We start from the raw sequence: 25939 nt of genomic DNA, 5'->3' as shown, positions 1-25939 counted from the left end.
TAGCCTATTTAACGATAGATATTTAACAGCTGTTGAATGACTGTGATTTGTTTACGGTTAGTTTCGATAGCAGGTTATCGATAATTCTAGTGGGCTTGCTTAATTTCGAGTTAACAATTTAGCAAAAAATAAATTTAAAATTATTAAACAACGGAAGGTCTTGGTGAACAGAAGTAAAAAATTGTGTTCAGTATTAATTATTAATTCAACTAGTTTAGAGTGCTAAGTTTAAAGTAATTAAATACAACTGAGACGCAAAACAATACTTTTCTTTGCGGCGCAATTCTAAGTGGTAAGAAAATATTAACTTGCATTCATTCACATCAATTTGGTTTTCAACTGACGTTTTATTGCTTTGTTTAAACTAATTGCGTCATGCATCATCATCTATAAAATCTTTCTCGATTGCACCAACAAGTTTACCAGTTTCTATCTCTTCCCCTCTTCCGCATTTTCAAATGGGATGCAGGTACCTCTCAGCTGCGTCATTTATTCATTCCATCCTATTCTCCAGAGTTTTCCCGCATTTTCTATTGTGCTTGGACCCTTCTTCGTTTCTTTTGTTTAGATGTACATAGTTGTTTTTTTTTTTTTTTTTTATTGCGCTGTTCTTGCTTTTTTCTTTGTGTTGACCTATTTTTACTTACACTGCCATTCTCACTCACTCTCTCTGCTTCTCTATTGCTCTTCTATTCTCTTATCATTTGTTTTTGTGTTTACTGGTTTAAGTGATTCACCTTCAAATATATTATGAAAACCAGTTTTGTCCCTCGAACTTGGTCATAAAAAAATTAATACACTTGAAAAGTACAACAATTTATCTTTAAAATTGGCAATAAGAAAGAGAGAGAAAAATAAACATGGCAGACGCCTCTAAAAAAGCTAATGTCCGATAAGATAACGGTTTGATTCGATCTCGAAAGTTGGTCCCGCTTCGAGTAGGAAAAGAAAAAAGCATGAAGTGTTGAAAATCTGCAAACCAATTCAACAGCTGTTCGAATTGTTTATATCTTCTCTACCACTTGTTGAATTTCACAAGCTTTATTTTTGTTGATTTTTTTTTTTGGTATTGTTTACTCAACAATAGCAACAAAGCATTTAAAAAAATTGGAATATAGATTTGGATAATACCCTGTAACGGTATCGTATATGGTCGCCATATTTCAATTCAATATTTTTTTTCCTAAAATGCATTAAAACAATATTTTGCCAGCAAGTTTCTTCCTTTTTGTAATAATTTTTGCATAAGTGAGCATAAAGTGAACAAGTGTAAAAATAGAGAGAGTGATCTAGCTATCTAGTTTTGTCAACAATAGAGAGAGTGATCTAGCTCATCATATTCAGCCGAGTTTATAGAGAATGCGAAAAAAAGACCTGTTCTCTTCTGTGCTTTGAAACAAAGTAAAGCTTGGGTCAGCGTTCGTATCAATCACGTGTCTGGAATTTCAAGCTTTATTAAATTGAATCTAAAATCAAATGTTTTATATTTCAGATACGACAACAAAATGCGTTTTGCCTTGATTACCCTATTGGTAGCCCTGGTGGCTATGACCCAGGCAGTGTCCTTTTCCGAACTCGTGAGGGAAGAATGGACTACATACAAGGTAAGTCGGAAATCCGAGTCAAACAGATGTTTCGTTATTTGTTGATGACTCTCGGACGATGATTCAAAAAGTATATTCTTTTGTTTTGGATAAACATTCTTTTAGGTAATATTGTTCTTTATATTGTTGATCAGGGATTCGATTTCTGTTTACGCTGAGTCATTAATCAATTGCAAAGAAAGCGAGTGCAGTGGACCTAGATGGTAGATAAGAGTAGAGTCTAGATTTAAACAAGTCACATGCCGCCACCAGATCACATGAATGACGACGAGCCGCCTGATTTCAATTTCTTCTTATTTTGTGTGCATGTCCGCAGCTTAGCTCCCAATTGATAAGCCTGGCCAGCCCAGCGGCACTGTGCCACTGATAAGGTGCAATGGTTAAAGCCCAAATGCAAGAGGAAGCCGAAGCCATTTCCTAAACATCACCACTCTTACTGTTCGTGCTAAGCTCTGACTGTTGCACTGACTCACACTATCTGCAAATTCTTTTTTGCTACTACATTTCGTTCTTTGTGGTAAAAAAAAAGCAAACTGCGTTGCTTGTTTTTAGTTCGAGGGACTTATCAGTGTAATTATAAATCTATTGGGAATATGGCCGAGTTTATGTTTCTATTTTTGTGTCTGGCTGTACAGGGCCTCCTATTAAATATGAAAATACTTTTGCGATTACTTTTTCGCTTATCAGTCAATTTAAAAAGGTTTCTTTTGCAAATCATTAAACACAACAAAATACACCATTCTGTATAGACTTAAGAGAGCTTTGGAATTGGCATGACACAAGCCATTAAACATTCATTAGGGGGCGTTTTTTCGTTTCCACAAAACCCACAAAACTAGATCTTGCATGTGTGATAAATAGTCATTATTTATTATACTAGATAGAAATGATTTTTAATGTTTTTAAATTTCTCTTCAATTCGTCATGTACCATAAATTCATAATAATATTCAATAATGTTAAAGTAACGACAAGTCAAGTTTTTTTTTATATTTTAGTTTCTTTAATTTCCTAAACCCATAATAATATACCACATTATTAAACTCTTGTAAACCCCAGAGATTTAAGAACCAAGTTGTATTTATATATATTGGTGCTATTCACCATAAATCCATATTTATGATTATTTTTATAATCTCGTTAAAATGAGCTAACTTTTGTAAATCCCAGGAAAGACAACCCTTGCTTAATAATCTCAAATGTTATGAAATTGATAGTTAAAATCTAGTTAACCCCATGTATTTTAAGAGCCAAATTGTTAAAATTGTTTTCCATTGATGCTAAGTTTCTTACAAAGTTTAAATTCACCAGAAAGCATTTAAATTTGACTAACAATTTGAAATATTTGTAACGGTTTTCTAGACTACTCTGTGGCAATACTCTGGTCACACTTTGAACACCCGCATTGCCAGTGCTGCCCATAAATTCCAAAGTGCCTCAATGAAACGGGAACGGGCGCGCAATTTCAAAATATTTCATTGATAAGTTCTCTTGTGAGTGTGATAGTGGGACTTTGTATGATTGTGAGTGCAGTCCAAAGTGCTTTATCAGCATTATTTCAACAAATTGAACTTTATATTATATTTGCATAATTAACTGAGTTGTTGGCCCCTTCATCAACACATTTTACAGACAGTCAGTCACTCGCTTGATTTGATAAGCCAACTAACCTCCCCTTCCCTCCCCACACACCCCTCCATGCGACAAATGCGTTTTATTTTGCGATAGTTTTTGTGTCGGGGGGGTCGTTTACCAGAAATGGCGTGTGACTTTGCTTCTGGTCCCTTATCAAATGTTTGTTTATGCCAAAAACGAAAAAAACAATACGAAAGCTTTAAGTTTCGAAAGAGAGAGAGAGAGAGCGCCACATACAAGTGCACGAAAAAATCAGCGCAGAAAAACAAGCAAGTGCTGACTTGCAAACTTTTAAAATTCATGATATTAAAGAAATATTTTTTGGACGTGCTGCTCTTCCAATTATGCGAACAACTGGTTCAGTTCGATATCTACAACTACCTACACCAATGCCAAAACCGCCTCTCCTATGTACAAAAGCATAAACATAAATCAGAGGAGTTCTTTTTCAAATAAAACCGGTTAATTTTCAATACGCCTGCGGAACCGTTTCATCCCCTCCCAACTGACAAAAACCCACGTAGACAGGACCGGACTAGTATGTGAGGCAGGAGAGTAAGATATTAAGATTTGGAGCTAAGCGTAGGACTTTGTTTTTCCTTGTACTATAATCTCTATATGTTTTGCTTTGAGCTTAACTTAAATATTAGTCATCGGCTTAAGTTTTCAAAACAAAAACTAGCCTAATGTTTTTTCGAACTTATCGCAATGCTGGAAAACGTTGACGTAGTCAAATCGGCGAACCTCCATACGGTCTTATGACGGTCCTGTGTGTGAGTATATGTATGTGCATAGATTTGCTTGTATGCGGGCAAAGCCCCACCACCACCAATAATTTCAGGCATGGACGTAGCGAGGGGGAATGGCGGGCTGCTGCTCGAAGACTAGGTTTCCTGCATTCTCGCTAGTTATTCTTCATCCTGAAAATATGTTAAAACTCACCCTTAGTTTATTCAACTTACAAACAAAAGACATTGGAGATTTTACTATGCCTTGTTGGGCTCAAAGATAAAATAGATCTATGTATAGTACAAAGTTTGGATAAACAAAGTTGTGCGATGAAGGGAAAAATGTCTCTTTTTCCCCTAATATTAAGTCCGTGCGTAACGTTTCGTTAATTACATACGGATTTTAGACTGCTCCCCCTTAGAAAACGTCCTGGCTACGCCTTTGATTTCAGGCGTCACCATTGAAAGAGAGGCGCTCTGCTATTTTCGTTATTTACCGCCAGACACTCAGCACAAACGGTCGCAGTAGCGGAACTGCAGAGAAAAAGCGAGAGAGCGTTAAATTGAGAGAAAAAAAAAGAAATTAAAGGAATCCAGAGAGAAAAAAGCGCGCGTCATTTCCAAACAGAAAACGTGCTATTCAAAATCTATCACAAAATTATATAAAACATATAAACACAGACTAAAAAATCTTACAAAATGACTAGTTCAGATAAAAATGATTTGAATATAACCCTCGATGTGGTAATACCCACAATAATTGTGGCCATAATGCTGGTGGTCAACGGCTTTATCTTGGCCTATATAATGCGTAGGAGGCGTCAATATAATAACTTGCCTCTAACCGAAGGACCTACAACATCCACAGGAGTTGGATTCGCACCCACTGATATGCCAGATAATCGATGTGAAATTGAAATGGAGCGTCTGTAGTTTCTACCAAAGGACACTAGAAACTTCTTTGCCTTAACCTAGCCCACAATATCAAGATACTCAACAAATGCAACGAATTTTCCTAAAAATGCATTAAACCAAGAGTATTCCATTTTATACTGATGGATGAGATGATGATGATAATGACGACGATGATGAAGAAGACCAACCGGCCATAAATCTAGCTAAAAACTATACTATATACAATGGATATAATGATATGGCGACGTTTTTGGAGTATCCACGTGCATTTAATTAGGGTAACTGAAATTTAAAAAAAACACGTTTTTTATCATGTTGTTAATGTCGCCTACAATAATAATAATACTGAACAAAACAAACAAACAAAATGTGTGAAATTTCTATCTGAATCGTGGAAAAATCAATATGGTTTGTTTTTTTTCCCGACTCCAAACTGCTGACCTCCTGAATGGAATGTTGTATATGGAGATCGAATGAGTGTGTCGCCTCGAATTCATATCAATTATGTCAATTATACGAAAGTTGAACCAGCCGACCAAAAACACGCAATGTCCAATGGAGAACTGTCTCCCCCGGCCCCTTTCCTCCTTCTGCTTGGGTGACAATTGTTGCTTTTTAGGGGTCCCAATTCTGCTTTGCTTTGCACTTGTCTGTCAATTGTCCAACATAATTATGCATGTTCCACACATGACAGCACCCAATAAGACGTCTTTAATGGCTACAATGAAATGCGGGTCATTAAGAATGGATATTTTTCTCGTAAATTTAACGTTTTTTATTTCCATAAATCTTATAAATAGGAATATTTATTGGTCGAAAGTCGTCTAGGACGAATGTACACTACGTAAATCGTGAACGAGGCTATATAGGGATTGGTTACCTTTCGCCTATTACATTTCAACGTGGGAGGTTTATTTTTTATTTGGAGGAGAAACTTTCTGTCTAGTTAAGTGTTGTTATTAAAGTTTAACAGGAATTAAGTTCTTCATGAAGCATTACACTAATCTTTTGAAGTTAAAAATGATTCCAATTTACCCATTCGATGCTTTCAACGACCTTTTATTTTAAACTCAGCGTGACAAATGAATATTTTTAGCTAAAATATATCTAAATTAAGCACAAAATATGTGCATATGTGCCTTCCCCTAGTTTAGAGACCAAACTATTTGTAGTTCTTGATATGTGATATTTGAACAGTTGGTCCATTGTTACACTGAAAAGATAAGATAACGATTACATCCGGAATGCATGAGCATTGTAAATTATGTTGTAGGTGCAAGTTCGACCTTTCAGCATTTCAAATTATCAATTGCTTATAAATTTTTTGGCAAACATTAGCAGTCTACGCTTGATGTTACGAAGAATACATAAACACGTTGGTTTAACTGTTGTAGTATTTGTTTGTTGTTGTCAGTCAATCGTTAAAAGGTTTTATGGTCAATATTTATGAGCGACTACTGGAGAGGGTGGTTGAGTAGTTGAGCGAACCTTGATAGCCTATCCCAGCTGCGTGTGTTCTTGGTTATCAACGAAATGGTCTTTGGTAAACCAAGGTAAATCAGAAGGTACTTTGCTTTAGTTACCAAAATTATAGATTAATTGTTGTTAGGTAAGAGTTAGGTACTGGAAAAATTGAATGCATTTCGGTTTTACCTCACGTATCTAATCATAGAACTTCACTGATAATGACAGAATGAACGACAAAGAGAGAATATAATGACATAGTGTTATCAGCAAATTGAGGTACATATACCTAAACTTATTTGAAATGTATTTATATATATAATTTCAGTTGGAACACCGCAAGAACTATGCAGATTCGACTGAGGAGAGTTTCCGGATGAAGATTTTCACTGAGAATAAGCATCATATTGCCAAGCATAATCAACGATTTGCTACCGGTGAGGTGAGCTATAAGTTGGCTTTGAATAAATATGCCGATATGTTGCATCATGAGTTCAAGGAGACCATGAACGGCTTCAACTATACTCTGCACAAGCAACTGCGGTAAGAAAAAAACCAAACACTACTATAAGATCCGTTTTTCTAATTTTTTTTGTTTTTCTCCTCAGTAGTACTGATGAAAGCTTCACCGGAGTGACTTTCATCTCGCCAGAACATGTTAAACTGCCCACTGCAGTGGATTGGCGCACAAAGGGAGCTGTGACTGGGGTCAAGGATCAGGGACATTGCGGTAGCTGTTGGGCCTTCTCCAGCACTGGCGCCATTGAAGGACAACATTTCCGCAAGAGTGGCACCCTCGTCTCTCTATCCGAACAGAATCTGGTTGATTGCTCGACTAAATATGGCAATAATGGTTGCAATGGTGGTCTCATGGACAATGCTTTCCGTTATGTCAAGGATAATGGTGGTATTGATACAGAGAAATCATATGCATATGAGGGAATTGATGATTCCTGCCATTTCGATAAGAACTCCATTGGAGCCACCGATCGCGGCTTCACTGATATTCCCCAGGGCAATGAGAAGAAACTGGCTCAAGCTGTCGCCACTATTGGACCTGTTTCGGTTGCCATTGATGCCTCACAGCAATCGTTCCAGTTTTACTCCGAAGGTGTCTATGATGAACCCCATTGCAGTCCTGAGAATTTGGATCACGGTGTCCTTGTCGTTGGTTATGGTACCGAGAAAGATGGCTCCGATTATTGGCTAGTAAAGAACTCGTGGGGTACCACCTGGGGTGATGGAGGCTTCATTAAAATGTCCCGCAACAAGGAGAACCAGTGTGGCATTGCCACTGCAGCCAGCTATCCTCTGGTGTAAGACTCTCTTAGTCATTCATTCTGAAGCCTCATATGCATATAAATAAACACATATACACCATATAATCAACAAATTCCAACGCAAGCATCTCAAAATGAAACTTTAAATAATTTAAATAAATGTTCAAAAAATTCTTAATTGATTTAAATTTATTTCGATTTAATTTGCCATCTAAAACAAAAATACGAATTAAGCAAATTTTACCATGTTGATGTTTGCACAATTATAAATAAATCACGAATAAAATAAATGTAAAAACTAAAAAAACTACACTAATATTTTATATTAATCAAAAAAATACAATTTATTTAATTTAAAAAAAAAAAAGTACAACCCATACCCATGATGGGACTCGAACCCACAATCTTCTGCTTAGGAGGCAGACGCCTTGTCCGTTAGGCCACATAGGCGTGCTTGTCCAGTGTGGCAGAACTCAGTTTTGTGTATCCGGAAATTAGGATTCTTTTTAACATTGCACTGTGGAACAAAATGCCAAGCGTTTGATTTTAAATGTATATACAATATATAAAATTATTTGACGACGAAACGTATCATACTTTTGATCATACTTTTCCTGATGAAAATTAACAGCCTCGAAAATGTTATTCTCATTCTCACTCTTTTTTTCTATTAGCATTAAATGTGCTTACATATTCCTGGTTAAATATTTTCTTCACTATATATTTTATTTGATAAAAATAGTTTGAGCAATATTTAACACTAGCTTAAAAAGTTGTGGTGCTTGTCTTGCAAATATTGATGGCAGCATTATTGTTCAAAACTTAAGATTTTTTTATGAAAACTAACAGAAGATTTAATTTAAGTTCACTACACTGGTTCCGTTCACTGATTTCGGTTTGACAGCTGTTATAAATGGTCAGTCTGGCAACTTTGGTTAAAATTTGGCAGCAGCAGCAACTTACTCTCAGCCTGTGGCAACGCTGTTGGCAAGTGCAATTAAAATAATGCAATTGTCGTTACGTCTGCCTCCTGCCGCGCTATGCCGCCTAGCATCAGTAGTGGGTGGCTCAAGGACTCGATCTAGCAGTAGTGCGGCCGCCACAGAGAAATCCGCCCCGACACTGTCTCCCCCGGCCACATCCAGTCAGCCCGCTCAGCTGGAGGTAAATGGCAGCACGTACGCCACTGATAGCTGGACAAATGTAACGCCCAAAATTCTATCGTATTTGGGAGCTAACAAGCATTTGCAGCGGGATCATCCACTCTCAATTATACGGCAAAGAATCGTAGGTAAGTGATGATTAGAATTCCAATTATCTGTTGACCGTTCATGTATTCAATCATTGAATATCGATTTGTAGACTACTTCTATGGAGCGTACAGAAATCAGCGCGGGAATCCGCTCTTCTCGGTCTACGATAAAATGAACCCCGTGGTTACAGTGCAGCAAAACTTTGACAATCTGCTCATACCCAGTGATCATGTGAGCAGGCAGAAATCCGATTGCTATTACATTAATAAGCATCAATTACTGCGAGCCCACACCACAGCCCATCAAGTCGAATTGATTTCTGGTGGATTGGACAATTTCCTGGTCGTCGGTGAGGTCTATAGGCGTGATGAAATCGATAGTACACACTATCCAGTGTTTCATCAAGCCGATGCAGTGCGTCTTGTAACCAAAGATAAGTTATTCGAACGTAATCCCGGGCTGGAACTATTCGAGGAGACGTGGTCTGGCAAATTAGCCGATCCGCGACACATATTGCCTTCAGCAAAAATCATGGATCAAACTAAGCAACCCTGCCATACTCTGGAAGCTGTCAAGCTAATGGAGCACGAAATGAAACATGTCCTTGTTGGTCTGACAAAGGATTTGTTTGGCCCGCGCATCAAATACCGCTGGGTGGACACATATTTTCCATTTACCCAACCCTCCTGGGAACTTGAAATCTACTTCAAAGACAATTGGCTCGAGGTTTTGGGTTGTGGGATCATGCGCCATGAGATACTACAGCAGGCTGGCGTTCATCAGTCCATTGGCTATGCCTTCGGTGTGGGTTTAGAACGTTTGGCCATGGTGCTTTTTGATATTCCCGATATTCGTCTCTTCTGGTCAAACGATAGTGGATTTCTTTCGCAATTTAGTGAAAAGGATATCCACAACCTGCCCAAGTACAAAGCTATTTCGCATTATCCGCAATGCACAAATGATTTATCCTTCTGGCTGCCTTCCGATGTAGAACTAGATGCGGGTTTCTCGCCTAATGATTTCTACGATTTAGTTCGCTCAGTGGCTGGAGATATGGTGGAGCAGGTGGGTTAATAGTTGATTTATCATTAGATATGTATCTCTAAAATGTGTGTTTATGTTCCCTTTCTAAAGATAAGTCTTGTGGACAAATTCAAGCATCCAAAGACTGGTAAAAATAGCCTTTGCTTCCGCATCGTCTATCGGCATATGGAACGTACCTTAACCCAGGCCGAGGTCAATGAGGTACACAAACAGATTGCGGCCGCCAGTGTGGATAACTTTAATGTACAAATACGTTAGGCCCAAGATTAGTTCAAATTTCAACCAAATATAAAGAGTCAAGATATCCAATAATTGAAAATACTCGGCGGATTACGGCTTCCTATAGAAAATCAACTTACTAGAGAACAGTTTTGAAATGTGAACTTTATTTTAAATGGTCTTAATTGATTCGGAATTCTTTTCAATCCACTCATTGATGCATGATAATAACTTGGGATTATCCTGAAACTCTCGTGGTCCTTTGGCATCGCTACCACCTGTACGTACGAAACCAGCTTCTCCTGGCTTGGTAATCCCAACAGCTGCCATTTCATGCATATTCACGGATTTATTCTCCCGAAAATTATGTATGCTAAGATGATCAAGCAACTTATCTAAATCCCCAGCATTTAGTTGACAATTCAAGAAGGAAGCAATCTTTTGAATGGATCCCGCCAAATCCACCAACATATTCTCGTAGCGTAGAAACAGAACGTTTGGCAGATGGGCATGCTGTTTGGCCTCCTTGACATGACTGTGATACGGTAACCAAGGATCTATAATAGACACAACAGATATTAAAAGAACTGCTGTTTTCCTGCAGATGTTTCTTACTTAATCCCTGCTGGAAATAACGCCAATAGCGTTCAAAATCACCCACGTAGCCCTGAGTGCAGAATAGACGATTGAGATGATAATAAGACACGGCCACATCCTTGGGATTGCGAGATACATAGATGATCTGCAGAATATGCCAAATCGTAGTCATAAAAATAGGAATTTTCAATATAATTATTATTCACTTTGCATTGCTTTTCCAAGACACTTGGCGGCATCAGCGAGAAGGGAAAATGTGTCTTAATGAAACGTCGTTGATTCGTGGGAAGTTCACTTAAAGTCAGATAGCCAGGCCTGGATACATGTTCAAGAAATGCCAAAGACTGGGAATCATTCTTATTTTGTTCCAGTAACTCAGCCTTCACCTCGTCATGCACAAATAGAGGAAATCTATTAGAAAATTGGAAACCAATTGAATGTTTATCACATGTAAAGTTGAAATATTTCTCACTCAAGGAATGGAAAACGTTCGGTTAAGGGTCTACTCTGAGCCTTCTGAAAGTCCAAATTGTTGGCCAATAACCAAATGAGCTCTTGAGTCCAGGTGGTTCCCGATCGCGGGACTGTTGTTATCCATATATCATCGGGACGTGCTTCAAAATTATAATAGTTTTCCGCTTCCAATTTGTATTTATGTGGAAAAAAGAAGCCTTCGGGTCCTACTTGAACGAATCCCGTTCGTTCGCCTTGAAGATTATTATGACGATATGGTATATTATATTATAAATGTCCACTCTTAATTATTTTCATAATCACCTTTAAAATATTGCAAAAGCTCTGCATTAATCGAAGGCTCTAATTCGCGTATTTCGTATGGAAATTTCTTATGATTTTCCATTGCGCTCAAGTTGATCTATGCCAAGCAGATACTTAACATTGACTGAGCCACATTTTGCGGGAAAGCGTTGGGCACGTCGTCTACATGTGCGAGTGAAAGTGGCCATCATAATGACAACTGGTTACTTGGTTGATCAGCCAGCCCAGCCCAGCTAGCCCCGGTCTAAGTGCTTGGCTAAGCGGAAATTACTAACCAACTTGGTGACTTTTGCACTTCAAGTTTGTTAAAACCAAAAGTTTTGTACAATTACTTTTTTTTTTTTGCCCCAGTCTCAGTTACGAGATGTTGACGATGACTAGTTAAAAATTTGATGATTTTACAATAATTATTGGAACATATGGATCTTAGGATCCACATGGGTTGATTTTGAAGATATAGAAAAAAATGTCTTAATATTTATCAGGTCATTTATTTTTAAAACATTCACTTATGTGTGCCATAGCCCGAGGCCGAAAAAGGAGGAATCCAAAAGAACAAGAATTTTACACAAATAATTTATAATCTGATGGGTTCGATTGGTTGACCCCGAAATAAATTTTTGATTTAATACTCAATATCAGATTTGTCGGCCATATTGTCCATATTATCGAAGAGGCTCATCAGCTCGACTTCCTTGCGCTTGATGCGCTCCTTAATGTTTGTTATGGACTCGGATTTGGGTACCTCAGAGCGAAAGAAATCATCCATGGACTTGAAGACATTGCTAAATTGATGATCATAGGTCCCGTAGGTAATGGGCGGAGGCTTTTTGGGAGAACGTTTCGTCACCGCATTGCGATCCGTGAATTCTTTTAGCTTGTCCAGATGTTCCTCCTCCTCCTGTTCGTGTGGAGTAAAACGACGTATGGTTTGACGTTCAGCCTTTGCTTTGGCCTCCCGGCGGCATTTGTCAATTTGAGTGACCACATTGGGTGATGGTGTCATAATTCTAATATTTCCGCTAAGAAGATTATGATCAAGAATTTCAGCTTCATTCGTTTGAATGGCCACTTCCCGTAGGTGCTCCTCCTTGGAAATGGTAGCTGGATCATTAATCACATTTAGAGTCTCCAGAGATTTGACTTCCTTAAGCTTGTGGTTGTCCTTCCTCATATGAGAGATGCCGCCGCCAGTGGAGGGAGCATTTCCACTTGCCTTTTTGGGTGCCCAGAGACGAGCTCTTGTTGCCTGTTTTGCTGTTAGAAGATCACGCTGGCTTTTGGCAGCAACTGCTGCGGCGCGTGCAGCAACTCCCACTACACCTCCTCCTCCAGTCCTGGCCCTGGTAGCCACTTTCATGGGCTTATTCATATTGGCAGCCACCGCTGCAGCTGCTCGTTCCCTTTGCTGTTTGATAGCTTGACGATTGCTTGCCGCCCTCAATGCCGATGCAATTGTTGGCTGCTCCAGTCGTGGTGTTGTGGTCATTCCATGGCTTTCGGATCCACCCATATCAGCGCCACCATCGCCCGCTCCACCGTGAGCCGAAGCCATGCTCTGACGCTTGCGTCCTCCCGTCGAGTGTGACGATAGCGGCGGTGCCGTCATCCTGGCACTGGTACTCCCACTGGTGTTTGTTCTGCCTGCTGCAGCTTTCATCCTCCTTGGCCTTGGTAAAACAATTTCTATATCAATTCGCGCAATCTTTACGGAATTATCCCTATGGCCCTCTATCGAAAAAGAAATCTATTAAAGATTGTTTTTTTTGGGTTACTCTAGGAACTGTCTGAACTGTAATTTGCATGGAATTCTCGAAAAGTATATCAAACTGAACACAAATGATATAGTGCACACATGGACATATGCGATACAATTTTGTCAGAGCCAACTTAGTTCCAAGAATTTTATAAAGCACGACTGATAAGTTGTAAATTCGCCCCTTAAAGTATGCAATAGAAAGTCGAAACAGCACAGAAAGCATTTCAAAAATTACATTCCGGCAAAACACTGTATCCAAACAAGCCGAAACACATTGAAAAAATATATTTTATTCATTTGAATTTATTCATTCGACAAGATTACTTGCTATAGCTAATAAACAGTTTTAATATATTATAATGAATCGTTTGCAATCAAATGTCTTTTTTTCAGTTACACTTTAACTTGTTACAAAATCAATTTCCACTGACATAACAAAAAAAAAAAAAAAAAGAAAAGAAAAGCAAGATAGTAAGAAACAACATTTCTATAGCATTTTGAATATTTATTGCAATGTTGTTTAGATTATATTTGACAATGGGCAAAGTAATATCTTTTTGTGTTTCTCATGAACTATAGGGCATACAATGAGCCGACAACAAGAAATGTACATACATATTATGGTGTGTGTGTGCGAAACATGATTTTTCTCACATAAATAAAAACTTAACTGATTTAATTGGAATGCGTTTATGCTTAAGAAATGCTCCAACATCGTTTTAATCGAATGTAATGAAAGCCAATCTTATGCAAGATTAAATCCCTTCATCTCATTTGACTAAAACGAAATTAAAAACATTTCCTTGGATCGCAGAACAAAAAAATTATATAAATGACCACAGAGTGATCCATATTCCTATGTATTATCAATCATACACATTCGCAACTGATGTAGACCCAGGACGATGTCTGGATGCATACCCCATTTGCGAATCTATTTGGTAAGTAGTATTGCTGCCTTGGCACATGGAACCGCGGATCGCTCCCGATGCAATGAGCCGAAACAGCAAAGTCAAAACAGAGAAACAAAACGGCGGCGGCTATGCCCCCGTGTAATTTCTCATATATGTATATAAAGCTTCCCTGTGTTGGAGAAGCTAATAATTTGAAACGAAATGAAAATTATGAAATTATACATTTGCTTTTGGTCGCCTTTGGCGGCGGTGATGGCGGTCGGTACGATGCATAAGTTCTGCTAGCACTGTCAGGTAGATAACTGTAACGAGAGAAAGCGTACCGAGAGGAGGTGGGACGCTCCTCATGAGCATATGATGCATACTCAAAGCGTGTTGATTCAGTTGGAACTAGATTATAACGTGTCGGCCTGGGGGAAGTCATAGTTGGAGCACTGGGTTTGTGATTCTTTTGTGTGGTTGGAAACTCTATGGCTTCCATAAGGCCAGACGAGCCTAATCTTACTGACTGAGTTGCAGTAGAAGTAGTAGAAGTGGTATTTGCAGAAGCAGAAGCAGCCGTTCTAGCTTGCACAGGAGCAGCCGTTCTAGCTTGCGCAGGAGTAGCCGTTCTAGCTTGCACAGGAACAGCCGTTCTAGCTTGCGCAGGAGTAGACGTTCTAGCTTGCACAGGAGCAGCCGTTCTAGCTTGCACAGGAGCAATAGGTGTACGAATAGTAGACGCAACTTTAGCCGTCGCGATGGGACGAGGAGTAGATGTCGCAGACGTAATTAAACTGGGATTGATAGACATAGCAGATGTCGCCGCAGTTGGGGAAGCCTTGGCTTTGTTGCTCTCTTCCATTTTAAGTTGCTTTATTTGACTGTTGATTAGACGAATTGCCTCGTTTTGCCTATCCACATAACGTGCTTGTGGCGGCGCTGGCAATTCATCAAATATTTTATCCAATTCCGATTTTTGTGTCAATCCTCCCAGTTTGAGAAGCTGGTCTTTGTTATAAAACAATTTCGCTGTCTGCTGTTGTCCTTTGCTGTTGCTGGTCTTAGTCGCTGAAGGAAAAGTCAAGAATTAATATTAACATATTCCAGTTGTGTGCATCAAAAACACGCAAGGGCAACAAAAATTAAGGTCCATATTGAATAGGATAGGGAATAGTTTTGGGATAGGATTAAATGACCAGGGAGTCTCAAAGAACTTTTTCTCAAAATTTCTGTGCCTCTGGCGAGAATAGTAATCAAAATATAGTTTATTACTTCGTTTGAAACTATGGCCCAAAGTGTTTTTAATAGCCTGTTGTTGTTGTTGTGTTTCTGAGAATCTTCTTGGAGCACTTTCTTGAGCAGCAGCATTTCCAGTTCTTATTGTGATTGCTTCCTCGGCCGGTGTATCAGTAAAGTAGGGTGAACCGACCAAAGTCTTCTTATCCCGACACATTTCAATAATATGACGGAAATCTTGATTTTGGCTGAGAGTTTTTGGATTGCCAATAAGGATAAGCAAAGACTTTGGCCGCGACAGCAACACATTCAGACGCTATAAACAATTTTGAGAATTTTAAGATTATTAACCAATTTCAATCCACCTCCAACTTCGTTGTATGCCTACTCACCCTTCTATTGTCGAGGAAACCCAATTTGGGTGTAAAGGAGCGCACAAATGACACTATAATGATCTGTTTCTCCTTCCCCTGGAACAATTCAACAGAACCGCAATCAATCTGTGACCAATTGCGCATATTCAATTGCTCTTGGATGCGTTGATACTGATTCTTATATGGCGATATTATGCCAATATCGGTTTGTGCCAATTTCTGACCATTAATACCAAAATACATAAGATCCTTGACATAGTCCATAACAGCATCGATCTCCTTGTTGTTACAAAGGCTGTTGAAAACAGAGAATACTAATAAATATTTGAAATACTTAATTCTCAATCAATATATAATTTACCTCACTGAGCTCTTTGTGTTCATTACATTGCCGAAAACCGAATGAAACATTATGGGAAAATTATTATTGGGCATATAGAACCAATTATTAAACAGGCATACATTTTCTAAAAACCAAATAAAATATTAATCAAAATTTAATTTCAATTTAACTCTCACTACAAAACTTACTCATAGGAGCCTCAGCTATAAGGGTGCCATCGTAATAGAGATTACTGTAGAGGGCCACAATTTCTGGATGTGAACGGAAATTGCGTATGAGGCGCGTTTGAATGGCATCATTGTATTCTCCATTTTCGTCTCCTCTATAACATTTCCTTGCCAAGAGTCGCTCAAATAGTGATACCGATAGACCCCAATCACTCGCACGCTGAGATTGAAGCACTGGTCCAAGTTGCTTATGATCACCGGAAAGAGTTAAGTTTGTTGTCGGGGCAATCGTGCATGTGATGCCCATCAGGACTTCGGTCTCTGTTGAGGCAGCAGCCTCGTCGACAAACACATGTGAGAACACATGCTGCTTATCCTCACCACGGGCGAAACCGCCGGTTGACAATTTGCCAGCCAAGCTCAGAGTACAGATAACAATGCGATATTGATGAACTGCCTGCACAGCAGGATAGAAATGCAGTGCATACATATTGGAATACTCCAGCAAGAGATCATCAATGTTATCTATGCGCCGATCACAGCTGGCGGCAAAGATGCGTGTCAAGGGACGCGGTTGGGTCTCCGGCGCTTGGGCTATGGCTCGTAGCAAACGTAGGGCTATCTCATCGCAAGCCGTATTAGAGCCAGCGAGAACTAAAATATGAGTTTTCGGTCGATTCACATACAACTGATAGATGGCCTCACAAATGGTAGCCGTTTTTCCTGTTCCCGGTGGACCCCATATTAAATACGGAGCGGGAAATTTCTCACATAACGAGATATGTTGTACTGCCTTTAATTGTTCCGGATTATTGGCAATATCTTGATTAAACAGTTTCAAAGCACCAATTGGAAACCCTTGTTTGGGCTTGTCAACGGGAAAGAGTATACGCTGCACATCGATGGCCCTGGTGAGAGCCAATTGCTGGAGAGCACGATACTGATAGCGCATCACAGCGCGAACCGGCCGAAATATTAACGTATAGGTTGTATTATCCGGAAGTTGACGCTCACAGGTGATATTCACCCGTTGAGTGGATACGCCCAGAATACGGGCAAAGTAAACACGAGGTTCATGGCGCTGCTTGTCCAACGCACCAAATCTCTCATCCACTTTGCGAGCCCATTGTTTAATGGAATCGAAATCCTTGAGTGCCAATTCCAATACCAAATTATGATTCTCCAACAATTGACGTATACTTGAGCCTGTCTCCTGAGTGGAACGCTCATTGATAATCAACACATCATCGCCCGGGGAGACTACATCTTCGGCATTTCTTGTATTCGTTTGCATTTTTACCGACAATTCGCTTCCGAATTGATGCAGCTCCATCTTGGATTGCTTTAGCTCTAGATAATGCTGCAACCGTTCAATATCCTCCACCTGCAAAAAGAGTGCGCCAAGTTCCACCCAGATTCTCTTGGGTCAGTTCCCTGCCTAGCTCACAATAGTTACGATAATGTTTATCAAATTGAGCCAAATGCACTTGAGCATCCTCCTGCTTAAGGACGCTAAACATCTGAGTAGGAGGATTGGCCGGGGCCAAGCTACCACAACGAAAGGTATCCTTATTTGACAAACGATAGGGATTTATATTGAATCTAGCCGTGGGCAAGGCTTCGGTGCGCATAAAATGATGTTGTTCCACATAGTTTTCACCCTTCCACCTGAAACCAATGACAATTGGCTGCTCCCGCAATATCATAAAGACATGCGAGTCCACAAAGAAACGCAATTCACCACTTTCGCTTATCTCCCGTGGCAATCTAGCATTATAAACATAATAAAACTGCCTCGACTGGACAATTATAAATTTGTCAATAATCATATCCGCCTGATCAGTCTTTAAAGTGAAACCAAAGTAGTGACTCTTGACGCAGTTTTGATATGATAATTTCAGCATGGGAGATGAGCTAAACACAATAAAAATGCAAAGACTTACATAAATGAATTGAAATGCTTTTTTATATCAATTGTTACTTACTATTTCTCCATGTTTTTAAGCGATTGAAAATCCGATTCGTCGCCATGATATTCCACATGCTCTTCGTATTTCTCAATACTGTCAAAATTTAGCTGACATATATAACAACCCCAGGAACTAAGTTCAAAGTCCTTTTTCTGTTGCTGTTTTTGGGTCTTTTGATACATCAGAGACATGGTCTCTGCCTCCTCATCAAGTATATGCTCTACAAGTAAAAGTATAAGTAATAAAGACAAGATTGAACTGTGCATGTAAATTGCCAACCTTCTGTTATCGGACTTTGACCCTCGACAATTGATAATCCTGGGAGATTGCCTGGCATATCTAGTATATCACTTTGACGATGCTTCTCGTCGATCGCATTAAATTTCTCCTTGCGAAAATCACAGAGAGAAAAACTTTTAATTTTATAATTTGAATCGCCTCGTGGTGTATTCATAAGAAAATTGGTCCGATGTAACAAGTTTCCAATCTGTAAAAACACAAATGCAATTGGCTTTCGTTTATCATTCATTCATTGGCAATCTGAGACTTGGTGTTTATTTTTTTGAATACTATTTTCGCCTATCAGCAAAAGCTTTAAACAAACAAAGTGGAAATGTTATAAACATACACACAGTCAGGTCTTTGGTATCAGTTTTGTTTGTCAATTTAGAGCATTGGTGGTTCGAAATGGATCTTATTTCATTCACTTAACATGAAAAACTTAATAAGCTTTCAAACAGAGATAAATAAAAATGATGCACCAACGACTTAAATGAATTTTTGAGAGAAGCAAGAGAAGGGATTTTGAATATTTCTTTTCTATTCCCCACAATCGATTCGTGTTTGTGAATAGTTTAGTTTTGCCGATTTCCTAATAGAAAATTATCATTATTTGTGGGACTGCAACCAATCCGATTTAGGTAAAACAATAACTAAATAAATGTGTGCGCCAAATTTTCTGTTACAAATATGACTCTTAAGATAAAATGCTAAAGGTGGTATTTATTAATTAAATTGTTATACTCCAGGTGTAACTTAATTACTCATTTTTATACCCTTGCAAAAAGGGTATATTAATTTTGGTCAGAAGTGTGCAACGCATAGAACAAAGCATCTCCGACCATACAAAGTATATATATTCTTGATCAGCACGACGAGACGAGTTCAACTAGCCATGTCCGTCCGTCCGTCCGTCCGTCCGTCCGTCCGTCTGGATCAACGCAAACTCCTCCTAGACCGTAAGAGCTACAGAGCTGAAATTTTGCACGTAGGCTTGTATATACTGCAGGCGTTGTATATCTCGGATTCAGCCGGATCGGACCACTATATCATATAGCTCCCATACAAACCCCAAAGTCACGAACAGTGACTTTTCTCAATAACTTCGTTATTTTCTATGCTATTATCGTGAAACTTAATATTAGAGAGTTTACTACGCCTATAAGCGACTATGCCAAATTTGATCAAGATCGGGTGACTATATCATATAGCTCCCATACAAACGGCCAAGTCACGAACAGTGACTTTCTCAATAACTTCGTTATTTTCTGAGCTATTGTCGTGAAACTTAATATTAGAGAGTTTACTACGCCTATAAGCGACTATGCCAAATTTGATCAAGATCGGGTGACTATATAATATAGCTCCCATACAAACGGCCAAGTCACGAACAGTGACTTTCTCAATACCTTCGTTATTTTCTGAGCTATTGTCGTGAAACTTAATATTAGAGAGTTTACTACGCCTATAAGCGACTATGCCAAATTTGATCAAGATCAGGTGACTATATCATATAGCTCCCATAGGAACGATTGGTCGAAAACTGTGATTTTTGTAAATTACTTCGTTACTTTTAACGCGATTGCTTTCAAATTAAACATTTGTTAGTTCAGTATATCTGTTAATGACTGTGCCGAATTTGATAAAAAGCGCGTGACTATATCATAGCTCCAATAGGAACGATCGGTGGAAAACAGTGACTTTGATCAATATCTTCGTTATTTCCTATGATTGTAAGCCATTCTTTCTCAAGCTTAAGCCTTTTTAGATAAAACGTTTTTCCACATTGATGGCTAATAGGTAAGGATAGAGTTACCAAAAAAGTTGCAAGGGTATACAAACTTTGACGCGGTCGAAGTTAGCCCCGGCCCTCTGGTTAACTTTAAACTTTCTTTGTCATTTCAGCTTAAATTCATTTGTTGTGCTTTGAAATATGGCAAGCATTTATAATTTGCTTTGAATTAATGTTTTTCTTTTGGTATTTTACTTTGCTAATCGAGTATGGAGCTAATATTTTTATTACTGAACTTTCCAGATTTGCTGCATCAGAGTTTTCTTTCGAGCTTGCAAGATAAGTTCATGGTTTTTAATTTCTTAAATTCCTTAGCGTGCTGGTCATTCTACTTTTGTTCTTTGTTATTTACTTTTGTTAATAATATTCCTTGTTTTATTTTCTGTCTGGCATTTTGAATCATTGATTTAACTTTAAGCGAAAATAGATAATGTTACAGTGAAACCTTGTCTGAGGGAATAATCAAAATTTATTTTAGTGGGCTTTTCTTGACATACAATGCCATACAATGGGCTTGTCCGTTGTCGGATTATTCACTGTATGCATCAATATTAATAACATTATTGATAAAGCTAGCTTATCTTAAGATAATTGATATCAGTTTAACAGCGTTAAAGTACTTATATATGTATATCCCCTGGTAGCAAACAAACTGGTTTCATAGCGATCATCTCGGATTCACCCAGACTTAGAAAAAAAACCGTCATAAAAGAATCAAACAGATGACTAACACATTGTATAGAAAAAGAGAGAGAGATAGAGAGAAACGGAGAGTCGCGAGTGTTTAAATAAATAAATAAATAAATGAATAGTAGTAATAACACGGACTGAGTTTTTGCAAAATGATTAGACTGACGACAGAACAAAGGCAACAAACAAAATGTATGTACATATGTATGTACTTAAAAGAAAATTGTATGTAGTTATCACTCACATTCCAAGCTCCATTGACAGATAGACGGATCCTTATATCGTTGGGATGCGGCTGGCCAGAGAGATGCGCCTCAAAGGAATCTCGCATTGTTCGCTTATCGACAAGCCAACTGGAACGGGCATTGATCACTTGTTTGTCGGCCAATTTTAGTAAGAAATTTCCAATCAATTCGCGTTCTGATTAAATAGTTGATCATTTAATATACAAATCGGTAAGTCGGTAAATTATGCAGTTAGATGTAGGACTTACCCCATGGAATTACTGGCTTGCGCGGCATACCATTCGAAGTGGGCAGGGGACAGGGGATTGTTCCATTTGCGGGCGGTGTTGCGGGTGGAGTTAAAATTGTTGTTGCTCCTGATTTATTGTTATTTCTATTAAATCGGCCAGCATTGTTTGGACTGCAATTTTGGTCGGCAGTTGACTTCTTCTTAAGATTTTTATTCTTCGTCATGTTGTAATAATTTTAAGAAACCCTCACTTTTAATTATTATTGAACACTTTTTTTTTAACTGCAATGAAAAATTGGCAAATGATAACGCGGTAGGTCAGACTCATACACACACACACGCACGCAGACATTCACAGGCACAACGAACGTGACGACTGATCGCGAAACAGAGTGAAAAGCGAATAAAATGAATGCAACGGAACCAAGTGGCTTATATAGCCCTTTATTTTGTGCGACGGTGTGTGTGTGTGTAGAGTTTTGAAAAACGGTAAATTGGAGGGCTGCATTTGAAAACAAATTTATATTTACCAACAAACTTCTACTACTTCTTTGGGTGTATAACTGAACAATTTTGGAAATATTCTTGGATTTGATGGCTTAAAAGTATCGCTGCGAGAACGCTTTTTTACGCGATTTCAATGTATTTTTTTATGTTATTGGAATGTAGAGTATAATTTTATAATGTCGGCCTGTGTTGTACACTTATAAAATCAAAACTAAAATCTGATTTGTGCTCTCTGACACAAAAAGCAGGGGAAGCCCCAAGTTACACCCACAATTGAAGTAGATTTCCAACGATACTTGACGAACACGAAAAGAAAGCAAAGAAGGGAAAAATAGCGGGCCGATACCACCGATCGATACTCAAGTATCGACAAGGCGATTAATAAATTGCGCGCTGCTAATTAAGTGAAAAATAGCGGGCCGATACCACCGATCGATACTCAAGTATCGACAAGGCGATTAATAAATTGCGCGCTGCTAATTAATTTTTAAATTTTAACAATTACAATCTTTTATATTTTTACAATCGAAATCTAACTTAAGACTTAGTTAATAATTTTGTTACTCATTTTTTGGCAAGCTTTAGCTTTTCTGAACCAAAAATGACTCCAGTGTCGACCAATTTGCGCTTCATGGCGAATGGATTAACCGAATTGAGAGGAGTACGTTGCTCCGAGGATTCCGCACATTTACCAGATGGCATCAATTCTGCCTCACTTTCTCCAAAAATATTCTCTTGAGTGTCTATAACGGCCGCAGGTTCGGGTGTCAATGGACGAGATGCAGCCGATTTAAAGAGATTTGGGGAATTGCTGAAGCGTTTAAGAGAACCACGTTTGGCAGAACTCAATTCCATAGCTTTTGGCGCCAGCTTGGGTCCGTTTTGACTGCCCGAGTTGGGTGTCATGGGCAGAACAATGGTAGCTGATATACCACTGGCTCCCAGTAAGTTCTGTTGCTTGCGGGCCTCCTGGAAAGCTTCCAGCTGAGGTAGAAGTTCACACAGACGATCCGAGAGATGTATGCGTCCACGTTTAGTGGCATATTTCACAGCAAGTTGCAAGAGATCGGGACAGCCAATAGATTCAATAAGTTCTCGAGCACGCGGCTCAACTTCACTGCTGCATGCCAAAGCAAAAAGGCTGTAGAACATGATGAAATTATATTAGAAAAATTCAATTAAAATTAGATTTAATAATTACCTAATGGCCGTCTCTTTTTGTTTCTTTTCGCCTCCCTCAACTTGCATTAAGCTGGATCGCAATAGAGAATCCTCGAGTTCGGATTTTTCCATTTCAAAATTACACAAGGGCATTTGCATATAAAGTTCTTGGAGCATTGGTCGCGGGTTGGTCATGGGGTATGAAGACCCACGGCACAGCACTGCCTGAATAATCTGCCTAAGCTCTGAGAGTGCCACCACAAAGTAATTATTCGATACACTTGAACTCTGTTTCATGGTATCGCATATGGGGAACCAAGCATTACTGCTCTTCCTATAAAGCTGGATAAGACCCATATTATCGGCTATAGCCGGTGATCCTACATCGCTGTAACCCAGCCAGCTGAGTTGTCGTCCCGGTGTAAGCGGCACTGGAAGATGCTCGACACGTAAACTTAAGCCATTGATGTTAACCAACATGGCTGATAGATACTGTTGCGTCGGGCTAGGGCTTGAGCTGTGATAGACAAGCATCAGGCTGTTCTCATGGCCACTCAGACTGACCACTGGCCCTGGAATGGTTAATATCTCACGCTGGGTACCCATGACACTGAAAATGCGCAGGAAATTGGAGCTGGTAGCGACAGCAATTAGCCGGCTAGTGGCCACCACAGCCTCCACACATTCGCAGTCGGGGAGATTCAAGGACCATTCCTTATTACCGGCAGTAGCCAGAGCAATGACTACCAATTTGGTTGTTTCAGTCGAAGCCAAAGCCAAGGCACTGCGACTTAAACTGCCCAAATTGTGTTGGTTATAGTTGCTAATGTGCAGAGCATGATGTATGCTGGCATCGTGGAACTCCACATCAATGGATCCATCCCCAGATGTGGGATCCTCATGGCTAATGACTATACCCACATCGTTCCATACTAGATAGCGATGCTCAAGATCCATAGGTGTGGCACTAGGTTGAAATGCTGCTTGTTGTTTAAAGAGTTTCAGTTGAACAGCAGCTGGGGCAACAGGAGCACTCGTTACGCTGCTGGCCAACGATTGACGGGAGTTCTCATCATCAAGATTTAATACTTGTCGCTTTAATTTTTCTAGACTCACACCATCATCGCCCTCGCCATTCGTATCTGGATCTGCAGCGGTGGCTTCCTCAGCCTCATATATATAGTCATCACCGTCCAGCAGTTCATCTTGAGCCTCTTCTATGGCACCTTCGCCACTGCCTCCAACTTCATCGCTTAGTACCATTGTGCCCAATTGACCAGTGGCATCGCAAAAGCCCAATTCGTTCTCATTGGATGTATGCCAGGCCAAATTAGTGATGGCATTACAATCGCTGGGTGGTCCTTCAACAGCAAGTGCTTTCCTCTTCTTCATATCAAAGATGCTAATCTCGCCGCCAGTGGTGCCTGCAGCTAGGCGTTCGCCATTCGGTGAAAAAGCACAACAACTATAATTGCTAGACACCTGGTCATCAATCAGTCTATAGGCCTCTTCCCAGTTGGATGTGTTTAAGACTACAATTTGCTTGTCCAAAGCATAGGCCAACTCCTCGCCTCGTTGGGGCTCAAAAGAGGGAGTGCCGAAGAGGGAGGCACTTTCAAAACTATTGATTCGGGGTAATCCTTCAATGCTTTTTAGCTCCTTTGCCGTGTCAAAATTCCACACTTTCAGAAGTCCATCGCCGGCTACGGAAGCCAATAGCTTTCGTTCCGGAAACAAGTCCAAGGCCAAAACAGGACCCTTGTGTCCCTCCAAAGTTATTTCATTGCCGGCACTTTCGCCACGCAACACTTTAATGTTGGTATCCTCGCTGCCAGCAGCTGTATAGCCACTATTAAACTTTAAACAAGTGGCTGGTGCGGTGAATCTCATCAGTATGCCATCGCTTTCCATAGCCGGAAATGTATAGGCATGGACCGTATTGCGATCCGTGGAGGCCAATAGCCTGGTACCGGTGTGAGCAATGCACATAACAAATTCCCCCAAACAGGTCGAACGAGGATCATCATCGCTAATGCAAGTCCAATGGCGAATGTCCCCATCTGTGCCGCAAGTAATAATAAATTCCCCATCCTTGGGCGTATACAGGAGGCCGGTGTAGCCATCTGTATGGGCATAACGCAGGCAGCTGCTCGCGAAACTCATTATTATTTGTTATTAAATTTATTTATATTATTTATTTATTTACTTTTGGTCGATGCCAATTTCGCGCCAGAAATAGAGATGGGCAATATTCGCTTGTGTGTCATCGATATTTCACAATTCACAGCTGTCAACCACTATCGAAAGTCACAGTTATTCATTGACTCTTGCCATTTCCTGCAGGATCTACGTTGAACATTAAACATATCCGCAATGTTATAATAAAATTTTTAATTAAATAATGGTATTATTGGCCCAGCTAGGAGGGTGAAGAAAAACTTTGTTATGATCCGATTATTTTATTCTCTGCAATTCATCATCAATCACCGGTTAATTCGTATGGCTCAGGAATGGATTCGACCTCGATGGATGGATTAATCGGTCAAACGATTGACCGCCCTGGTAGCCAAATATTTTAATCTAAACTCTACAGTCGCGGACGTCGTCTGCTCTGGCAGCCGAATATTGTATTCTAAACTATATTTGTTCAATAAAATCAAGAAATATTGTAAACTCAACAATATTTTCGTTTGTTTGAGAATAGTGCGAACAAAAGATTCAAAAAAGCCCGCGTATTCGTACACCATCTCAAAATTGAACAGCTTTTTTTAGCCGG

At 39.4% G+C, this 25939-nt stretch overlaps 6 protein-coding genes and 1 non-coding gene across 8 annotated transcripts; 2 read left to right on the top strand and 5 right to left on the bottom strand.

Annotated features, from left to right (window-relative positions):
* Nucleotides 1-87: 87 nt before the first annotated feature.
* On the top strand, nucleotides 88-7932 carry CtsL1 (cathepsin L). 2 transcript variants are annotated; one of them, XM_068292000.1, is made up of 4 exons: nucleotides 88-292; nucleotides 1493-1604; nucleotides 6674-6888; nucleotides 6954-7932. In XM_068292000.1, the coding sequence occupies exons 2-4, from the start codon at nucleotides 1506-1508 to the stop codon at nucleotides 7663-7665; spliced, it is 1026 nt and encodes a 341-aa protein (XP_068148101.1). In that variant the 5' UTR covers nucleotides 88-292; nucleotides 1493-1505; the 3' UTR covers nucleotides 7666-7932. The 2 variants fall into 2 exon arrangements, with proteins under 2 accessions (XP_068148101.1, XP_068148102.1); XM_068292001.1 differs by having other exon boundaries at nucleotides 95-292; nucleotides 6957-7932.
* Nucleotides 7933-8002: 70 nt separating this feature from the next.
* TRNAR-CCU (transfer RNA arginine (anticodon CCU)) lies at nucleotides 8003-8075 on the bottom strand. The gene has a single exon. It is a non-coding gene; the product is annotated as a tRNA-Arg (tRNA).
* Nucleotides 8076-8563: 488 nt separating this feature from the next.
* Nucleotides 8564-10241, top strand: PheRS-m (Phenylalanyl-tRNA synthetase, mitochondrial). The gene is made up of 3 exons (XM_068292023.1): nucleotides 8564-8916; nucleotides 8988-9943; nucleotides 10013-10241. Exons 1-3 carry the CDS (start codon nucleotides 8631-8633, stop codon nucleotides 10178-10180), a joined length of 1410 nt encoding a protein of 469 aa, XP_068148124.1. The 5' UTR covers nucleotides 8564-8630; the 3' UTR covers nucleotides 10181-10241.
* Nucleotides 10242-10291: 50 nt separating this feature from the next.
* St4 (Sulfotransferase 4) lies at nucleotides 10292-11690 on the bottom strand. The gene is made up of 5 exons (XM_068292024.1): nucleotides 11516-11690; nucleotides 11211-11445; nucleotides 10945-11149; nucleotides 10757-10883; nucleotides 10292-10698 (listed from the first exon to the last, which is right to left on the bottom strand). The coding sequence occupies exons 1-5, from the start codon at nucleotides 11595-11597 to the stop codon at nucleotides 10313-10315; spliced, it is 1035 nt and encodes a 344-aa protein (XP_068148125.1). The 5' UTR covers nucleotides 11598-11690; the 3' UTR covers nucleotides 10292-10312.
* A 296-nt stretch (nucleotides 11691-11986) lies between these two features.
* LOC137578305 (uncharacterized) lies at nucleotides 11987-13353 on the bottom strand. The gene has a single exon (XM_068292025.1). It carries the CDS (start codon nucleotides 13173-13175, stop codon nucleotides 12141-12143), a length of 1035 nt encoding a protein of 344 aa, XP_068148126.1. The 5' UTR covers nucleotides 13176-13353; the 3' UTR covers nucleotides 11987-12140.
* Nucleotides 13354-13758: 405 nt separating this feature from the next.
* LOC137578301 (uncharacterized) lies at nucleotides 13759-21914 on the bottom strand. The gene is given in 10 exon segments (XM_068292022.1): nucleotides 13759-15238; nucleotides 15443-15722; nucleotides 15799-16075; nucleotides 16142-16247; nucleotides 16312-17680; nucleotides 17682-18204; nucleotides 18276-18480; nucleotides 18540-18747; nucleotides 21266-21441; nucleotides 21515-21914. Coding segments are annotated over 10 exon segments (4191 nt in total). The 5' UTR covers nucleotides 21720-21914; the 3' UTR covers nucleotides 13759-14396.
* A 568-nt stretch (nucleotides 21915-22482) lies between these two features.
* On the bottom strand, nucleotides 22483-25407 carry Ctf4 (Chromosome transmission fidelity 4). The gene is made up of 2 exons (XM_068288944.1): nucleotides 23204-25407; nucleotides 22483-23143 (listed from the first exon to the last, which is right to left on the bottom strand). The coding sequence occupies exons 1-2, from the start codon at nucleotides 25324-25326 to the stop codon at nucleotides 22567-22569; spliced, it is 2700 nt and encodes an 899-aa protein (XP_068145045.1). The 5' UTR covers nucleotides 25327-25407; the 3' UTR covers nucleotides 22483-22566.
* Nucleotides 25408-25939: the final 532 nt, after the last annotated feature.

The sequence above is a fragment of the Drosophila tropicalis genome, unplaced genomic scaffold (assembly GCF_018151085.1).
Source record: "Drosophila tropicalis isolate 14030-0801.00 unplaced genomic scaffold, ASM1815108v1 contig_593, whole genome shotgun sequence".
Taxonomy (NCBI): Eukaryota; Metazoa; Arthropoda; class Insecta; order Diptera; family Drosophilidae; genus Drosophila; species Drosophila tropicalis.
The sequence above is the reverse complement of the archived record's forward strand: the minus strand, read 5'-3'. Positions and strand labels throughout refer to the sequence as shown.

Coding starts and splice junctions, on each gene's coding strand:
- Ctf4 (XM_068288944.1), bottom strand. CDS start 25,326: ATGAGTTTCGCGAGCAGCTGCCTGCGTTATGCCCATACAGATGGCTAC. Junction 23,144..23,203: donor CAAAAAGAGACGGCCATTAG/GTAATTATTAAA, acceptor CATGTTCTACAG/CCTTTTTGCTTTGGCATGCA.
- PheRS-m (XM_068292023.1), top strand. CDS start 8,631: ATGCAATTGTCGTTACGTCTGCCTCCTGCCGCGCTATGCCGCCTAGCA. Junction 8,917..8,987: donor TATACGGCAAAGAATCGTAG/GTAAGTGATGAT, acceptor ATCGATTTGTAG/ACTACTTCTATGGAGCGTAC. Junction 9,944..10,012: donor CTGGAGATATGGTGGAGCAG/GTGGGTTAATAG, acceptor CCCTTTCTAAAG/ATAAGTCTTGTGGACAAATT.
- CtsL1 (XM_068292000.1), top strand. CDS start 1,506: ATGCGTTTTGCCTTGATTACCCTATTGGTAGCCCTGGTGGCTATGACC. Junction 1,605..6,673: donor AAGAATGGACTACATACAAG/GTAAGTCGGAAA, acceptor ATATAATTTCAG/TTGGAACACCGCAAGAACTA. Junction 6,889..6,953: donor ACTCTGCACAAGCAACTGCG/GTAAGAAAAAAA, acceptor TTTTCTCCTCAG/TAGTACTGATGAAAGCTTCA.
- St4 (XM_068292024.1), bottom strand. CDS start 11,597: ATGGAAAATCATAAGAAATTTCCATACGAAATACGCGAATTAGAGCCT. Junction 10,884..10,944: donor TCTTGGAAAAGCAATGCAAA/GTGAATAATAAT, acceptor CATATTCTGCAG/ATCATCTATGTATCTCGCAA. Junction 10,699..10,756: donor TTATTTCCAGCAGGGATTAA/GTAAGAAACATC, acceptor TGTCTATTATAG/ATCCTTGGTTACCGTATCAC.
- LOC137578305 (XM_068292025.1), bottom strand. CDS start 13,175: ATGAAAGCTGCAGCAGGCAGAACAAACACCAGTGGGAGTACCAGTGCC.